Source organism: Bison bison, unplaced genomic scaffold (assembly GCF_000754665.1).
Source record: "Bison bison bison isolate TAMUID 2011002044 unplaced genomic scaffold, Bison_UMD1.0 scf7180017864289, whole genome shotgun sequence".
Lineage (NCBI taxonomy): Eukaryota > Metazoa > Chordata > Mammalia > Artiodactyla > Bovidae > Bison > Bison bison.
Genome location: NW_011494861.1, coordinates 21,350,101 through 21,356,940, shown reverse-complemented (window position 1 = coordinate 21,356,940; position 6,840 = coordinate 21,350,101). Strand labels below are relative to the sequence as shown.

Below are 6,840 nucleotides of genomic sequence, written 5' to 3'. Positions count from 1 at the left end.
GTGAGGGCAACAAAATCTTACCCTTCATGTGTATAAAGCATAAAAGTATGTATGTGATTCACAGTCTGTATGAAGTATTAAAATTTCATGGGGGTAGATGATTAGGGGGGAAAAAAAAAACCTAAAAAGGTTCCTTAGGGAGGTGAGAATGAAAAAATTGAGAAACATGGTGTAGATTTTTACCAAGTGAGGAATACTTTAATTCAACTTTCGTGATAATTCAAAATCCCCAGATGAAACAGAAAACCACAGTGATTGTATTTTCTACCAACGTACTTGTGAGCAGCTCCAGTTTTCTCTTTGCCCTTTGTTTCTCCAAGCAGAAGTCACTAAAATTGTTCAAGTGTAAAGAAAACCCTAGGAATAATTTTTTAAAAGGTATACGAGTCATTAAACGTACAACACAGAGTACAAACCAAAAAAGTAAATTTATTTAAATTACTAAAATAGCTTTTAAAGTCATTTACAGATTAGCTGCTACAATTATTTTTCCTGATATAAGTAATATTATTTTAAAATTTTGGTCAATGAAACAGTTAATAAAAACATCTGTTTCTCCGTATAATACATATATGTATAAAATAAGCCTTTTCAAAAATTCTTGTTTTAGAATCCTCTATAAATCAAGAATATCTGACTTCTGACAGTGTCGGGAACAAATTATAATAAGGAGTATAAATTTATGAATATTGGTAGTCCTATGGGAAGAAATAAGACCATACTCTACCATCAGTTAGGGATCCTCAAAAGGTAAATGAAGAAGCCACTGACAGGCTTTAGTATTCTAAAAACAATATTGTCATTTAAAGGTTTGTAGACAATAAAAAAATAAAGAAAGTTGATCCAGAATTTTAAGATTCTAAGAAAACTAAAGCTGTTGACAGATGAGAAAGCTGTTAAGAGATGCAAAGTTAAAACTGAAATCCTACGGTACAGTTATATACAGCAGTACATCTTAACATCCTTCATATACAGTAAACTTCACTTTCTTTTTGGCTTGAGGCACTCAATAGAATTTATCACGTGCATAGTAAGTCTTTATACTTGTTACAAGAGTGTCATTAAAGGACGTAGACTGCAACAAATGGACATTCAGAAAATCAAATCCCTCTTCTGTCACTGAGAGGTGGTTGACAAAACGGTTTACCAATTTCTGACATTATCTTTCTTAACAAAATTTTCAGGATATGAACAAAATAAACTGCCTGGATTTGCCTGTTCTTAAGAGCCAAGTGAGCAAATATACTAAACCTCATCATATACATGCTTCAGAATCCTTGGGAGGAATAAAAATTTCTTAAAGAAAAATAAAAGTCCCAACAGAATTCACTGAGAATGGAGTTCATATAGCTATGTTTGATGAACCCCTGGTGACAGTGACCTTTTTTTAATTTCTGAGTGTGCATGGGGTGGCTTGCAGAATCTTAGCTCTCCAACCAAGGATGGAACCCAGGCCCTTGGCAGTGAGAGCATGGAGTTCCACCCACTAGACCATCAAGGAATTCCCCCAGTGACTTATTTTAATATTTCATCTTGAAGACTTTTCCTCCCCTTTCTTTCTCCATTCCACAACTTTTCCCTGGTCTCCTTTTCCCTGCCCTCCAAAATTAAAGAAAAAAAGAAAGAAACACCCAAACACTCAGATGGCTCTTCATTATTGCCCTTCATTATTTCTGTTCCTATAAGGAGAAGCTGACTAAGGAATTCACATCTAAATGATGTAAAAAGAGAACAAAACAGGAAAGCCCACAGTTGCGTTCAGGGAGCTGTCTTACTAATAACAAACTCTGTGAAAAAAAATCCAAATTAAAAAATTGGGGAGGATTTACAGGAAGGAGCCAAATCCCTCCCACTGGTCATACCACAGCAATAATGACTCACTCCGGAATCTAAGCAGATCCTCTATGGGACTGTATATAATTTATAGTCTGTAGATATCATTAACACAGATCTCAGTGGGAAACGAGTCTCTTAGGTAACAGATAATTAGGCTGAATAAACAATACAGATGTTCTATGTTTACCTAAGAACCTAACCTCCTTTAAAAAGAAAACAGTTCTTTCAAAAAGAACTGAGTGCTGTCTCGTTAAAGTTTGAAAAAATTCTCAGTACTTGAGACTTAATTTTCTCTTCTGTCTTCCTTTATAAGCAGATGCCTTTTTTCAGGTCATTTTCAGGTTGTACAGGCAGGACTAAGTGAGAAATACGGCTCCAGAGCCCACTCAATTTGTCTGGGTCCATATGTTTGTAGGAGTTGGGTGTGTCAGAGTTGGTGAACTTGACTTGGAGGAAATCTCTCACTTTTTCTTCAATTTCCTTTAGGCCTAGACTGGTTCCGAGCGTCTCCTCCTCCAACAAGACAGTTAGGACTAAGGCTACATCTTTGAAGGCTGCACTTTCATGGTCACAATACTTATAGAAGATCAAAGTAGAGCCTGCAGGCAGTGACTCAAAGCGGTGGACCACAGCCGCATTCTGGCCATTTCTGAATCCATTGCTCAGTTCCTGGTCTACTTCTTCTTTGACAGTATCACTGTCTCGAGTAGCTTTGCTGGCCCCATCGATCCGTATGGCAGGAACACTCCGGAAGGAGGAGTAGGCATCAGCGATTTGTTCGCTCAGACACCTGAGTGCTTCTTCAGCATCTCGGGCGGCAGTGAGCAGCAAAATCGCAGGCTGAGGCCGAGATTGAGAACCATTGAGATGTTTTTCCAGGAATGTCTGGCTCCTTTTCCACAGCTTCTCATCTTGACCTTGGTACTTATTCATCAGTTGTTTCATCTGGTTCTGGAATTCTTGAACAGCAGTGGTTTCTGCTTCAGGAGGACGAGTGTACAAAAAACCCCCAATGAGAAGAGCGGCTATCACAGCAAAGGGCCAATATCGCTTTGTCTTGACAGAAGACACACTTTTGGGTTGCCCAGTCATTTCTGTTCGGGAAAAAAAATGACACATACAAATATTATTTTCTTTCTTTTTTTTTTTTTTAACAGCCCGCGGCCCCCGCGTTCCCCAACTGTGGCTCGGGAGTCCGGAGCATCCCGGCGTCTTGGCCCCGGCGCCCGCCCTCAGGCCCCAGAAGCAGCGCCCAAGCTGCGCCCGCCGCTCCCGCACCACCAAATATTATTTTCTTAGGTTCAAGAGCAAGTGACTTTTAAAGCCCACATTAATATTTACAAACATTAGATAAGAGAGGGAGGAATTTAAAGAAGGGAGCTGATAACTTACTTTCTTAAAGAAATAATTCAACACATGTATTTTAAGTTATGTATTTACATATGTATGAGTATGTATATGTCTCTTCAATATCAAAATGATAGGAAGTCTCAGAGGAAAAGTAGAATTTAAGTATATGAAATGGCATATGCAAATTGGAAAGAATATAATTTACAAACCAGAGCTATCATTACTACTGCTAATATTTGGGAGGTAAACAATATTAGAAGACACTTTACAAAATAGTTTTAAATTTAGAAACTAACATGGATTATTCTCCAATGTGAAATATTTAATTATAAAAAGGGATAAACTAAAGGATGCATTATAAATGAAATCTTCCATATAATTGCACTGATGCCTATCTTTTGTGGCATGCAGTTGTTAATATTGGCAAATTTCGTTTGTAACTCACTCCTAATTATTATCGGCAATGATATCAATTTATATTTACCTAGTGCTTTGCAGCTGCAGTTTATAAAGCATTTTCTCATATACCGTATCATTTAACCATTTAAATATGAGAGCAATAATATTTTTACTTCCTATTTATGGACCCTGTAGACCAACAGGTCTCAAAGTACGGCTGGTAGGCTATCTCAAGATCTCCTCAAGGGGATCTTTGAGGTTAAAGCTGTTCTCCTATCTTATTCAACCTTTTCCCCACCATATTGATATCTGCACCAATGGTGTAAAAAGCCTTGGTAGGAAAAACAACTGACGCTTTAGATGAATCACAGGGCAGTGGCACCAAACTATACTAGGACTGTCTTTGTATTCTTCATGGCCATGTATTTAAGGTTATCAATTTCACCTAAGAACATCCTTCATGAAGCATTCAAAGCTATTTACCTTATTAACACTCAATCCTTGAGTATAACATTCTATGTGAAAAAATGGCAAGTATATATAAAGCACTTTGTGCAATTGAGTTGTCAGCTGAACTAGTGCTTTTTCATAGAATTTTTACTGGAAAAGACAAGTGACAAACTATGGCTAGTCAGACTTCGTATTTGGGAGAAATTTTCTTGAAAAGGAACAGTGTGAGCCTCTTGCCTTCAAGGAAACTGACAATCTTTGTTCCCAGTGGTAAAATTCAAGGTTTCAAGTGAAAATTAGAATTGCAGGATATCTGCCATCATGAATTTAACAGCTCTCAATACTTATGACTTCTTTGTCTTGAGACTGGTGGTGATCTTAACAAATGTGATCTTTTTATATAGTATTAAAAACATGTCAGCATTTGGAAGGTCTATATAACTTAGTGAACCAACCTTTTCCAAATGATCAGTGCATGATACTCAAAGTACCAGGAAGACCAATGGGTTTTAACAGAATGTAAAATGTAACAGAATACAAAAGTTCATTAATATGGCTTCAGATTTCATATTTCAAATAACATTTAGAAACTAATGTTATCTGAGTTTGGGAGAGTATCAAAAGAGAATATTCACAACTGTCTAAAGACTATTAAAACATTATATATCCGTACAAAGCTAAATTTTTGCAGATACCTCAACCAAAACAATATATGGTAACAGGCTAAATACAGAAGCAGAATGAAATTCCAGCTCATTTTATTAAACCAGGCATTAGAGATTAGAGAAAACACAAAATTACTTAAAAATAATTAACAAACATTAAAAAAAATTTTTTTTCAGCTTTAATCTCTAGGTAATTATAGACAGGTATAACCCTTTTTTTCTCAAAGGTCTCTAGGGATACTTATTAAGGGATACTTATTAACTGTCCTAGTGGAAAGTGGTATTGAGACTGAGACTCATTTAATAAAAGGTGAATAGATAAACTTACGTTGGTTGGAGGTTGATGGAGATTGGTTTCCAAGCTCTGATTTCTGAACACTGTCATCTAAAGATAGGAGTAATAAAGATTATCAATTTATGTTTCATAATTTCAGTATTTCCAATAGAAAAAAGAAAATGTCACCAAGAGAAAATAAGGGAGAGATCAGCCAGAAACAGAAGAAAAAGCAGAAGATTCAGGTGTCTACTAGATTGACAGATGTTTGAGACATAAGACCCATTTCTTTCATAATTATTCATGGCACATAAGAGTCTAGTACAAAGCATACTCTTAATACATTAGTTTTGTGAGAAAGCCTTGAATTTGATCCAAATTATTTAATGGGAGTGGTGAAATTTCCGGGACAAAGGTAAGAGGACAAAGAAAACAAGTACAACTATAACAAAAGGAAACATATTATACCATCTGAAAAACTGCCATATATTGAACGCATGCCTGGTGATGATGCTGTAAAGAGGGAAAGAAGGACAAAATATAGATTATGGATTACTGAGCTATTTGGATGAGGTATTTTTAAGGTAAAACTCAATCTTAAATCTTATTTTCCACCTCAAACTGACTCAATACTGCCTCTGGTGCTTCTGACCATTACAAATATCAGTAATATTTTAGAAATTACACTAAAAAACTTTTCACCATTTCTGTTAATAGACAAGTAATTCTGTTTTAGCTTTGTGGCTAGTTAAACGATATAAAAAATAATTTTCTCACAACTCCATCAAATCTCTATTTCCATCGTTACTTTAGAAAATAAATAAAAAACTATCCAGCTCTTTCCTTTTCCCCTCCATCTTTTTTGGCATGGTGACAGATTTTAACATCTAAGAAAACGGAAATGGAAAGATAGCGTTCAGAAGGTGAAGAGGATGAGTTATTCATTTGTATGATCTACATTACCAATATTGTCATCTATCACTTGCCTGGAACTTTGTAGCTTTTATGTGTATAAGTGATCTTTCTAGGTATATTTACCAACATTTTTCATTGGAGAAACACTGGACTAAACTGGAGGAATACAATTTATGCTGTTGTTTTTAATAGAAATAGCCTTATTTCTGGTCATATGACAAACAACCTCAAATGAAACAAAATGACATCAACCGTAACTCTAAACTAATAATTGCTTTGCCATTACAGTTTAGTCTAGGAAATATCATTATTTAGAAGCTTCAAAGTTAGGTCACCAAAATTAAAATTAAAATTCCACTAGATAATGTTTATCTTAAATACCTTACTCCATGACTGCAAAGATCAAATGAGATAATATATGAAAAATCTGTGACATACATGATGATATTAATAATGGAGAATAGCTAAATTTGTTATTATGAAACATATGTAACATTTATAACTCATAGAACATAGAACTAAGAAAACGAAGTTAACACAAACAGAACTCCCATTTACAACAGCATCAAAAAGAAGAAAATATTTAGGAACAGACTGGTTCCAAATAGGAAAAGGAGTACGTCAAGGCTGTATATTGTCACCCTGCTTATTTAACTTATATGCAGAATACATCATGAGAAATGCTGGGCTGGAAGAAGCACAAGCTGGAATCAAGATTGCCGGGAGAAATATCAATAACCTCAGATATGCAGATGACACCACCCTTATGGCTGAAAGTGAAGAGGAACTAAAAAGCCTCTTGATGAAGGTGAAAGAGGAGAGTGAAAAAGTTGACTTCAAACTCAACATTCAGAAAACGAAGATTATGGCATCCGGTCCCATCACTTCATGGGAAATAGATGGGGAAACAGTGGAAACAGTGTCAGACTTTATTTTTTTGGGCTCCAAAAT

The 6,840-nt window shown here is 35.6% G+C and overlaps 1 protein-coding gene across 4 annotated transcripts in view; it reads right to left on the bottom strand.

Moving 5' to 3' along the window:
• Positions 1–409: 409 nt before the first annotated feature.
• Positions 410–6,840, bottom strand: part of TOR1AIP1 (torsin A interacting protein 1) — a 45,487-nt gene continuing 39,056 nt past the window's right edge. For 2 of the 4 annotated variants that reach the window (XM_010850152.1, XM_010850153.1), the window contains 3 exons: positions 5,443–5,487; positions 5,029–5,085; positions 410–2,930 (listed from right to left, as the gene is read on the bottom strand). In XM_010850152.1, the coding sequence (XP_010848454.1) occupies positions 2,143–2,930; positions 5,029–5,085; positions 5,443–5,487 (890 nt within the window). In that variant the 3' untranslated portion in view covers positions 410–2,142. The remainder of the gene's footprint in view (positions 2,931–5,028; positions 5,086–5,442; positions 5,488–6,840) is intronic. The other 2 variants (XM_010850154.1, XM_010850155.1) reach the window with 1 other exon arrangement.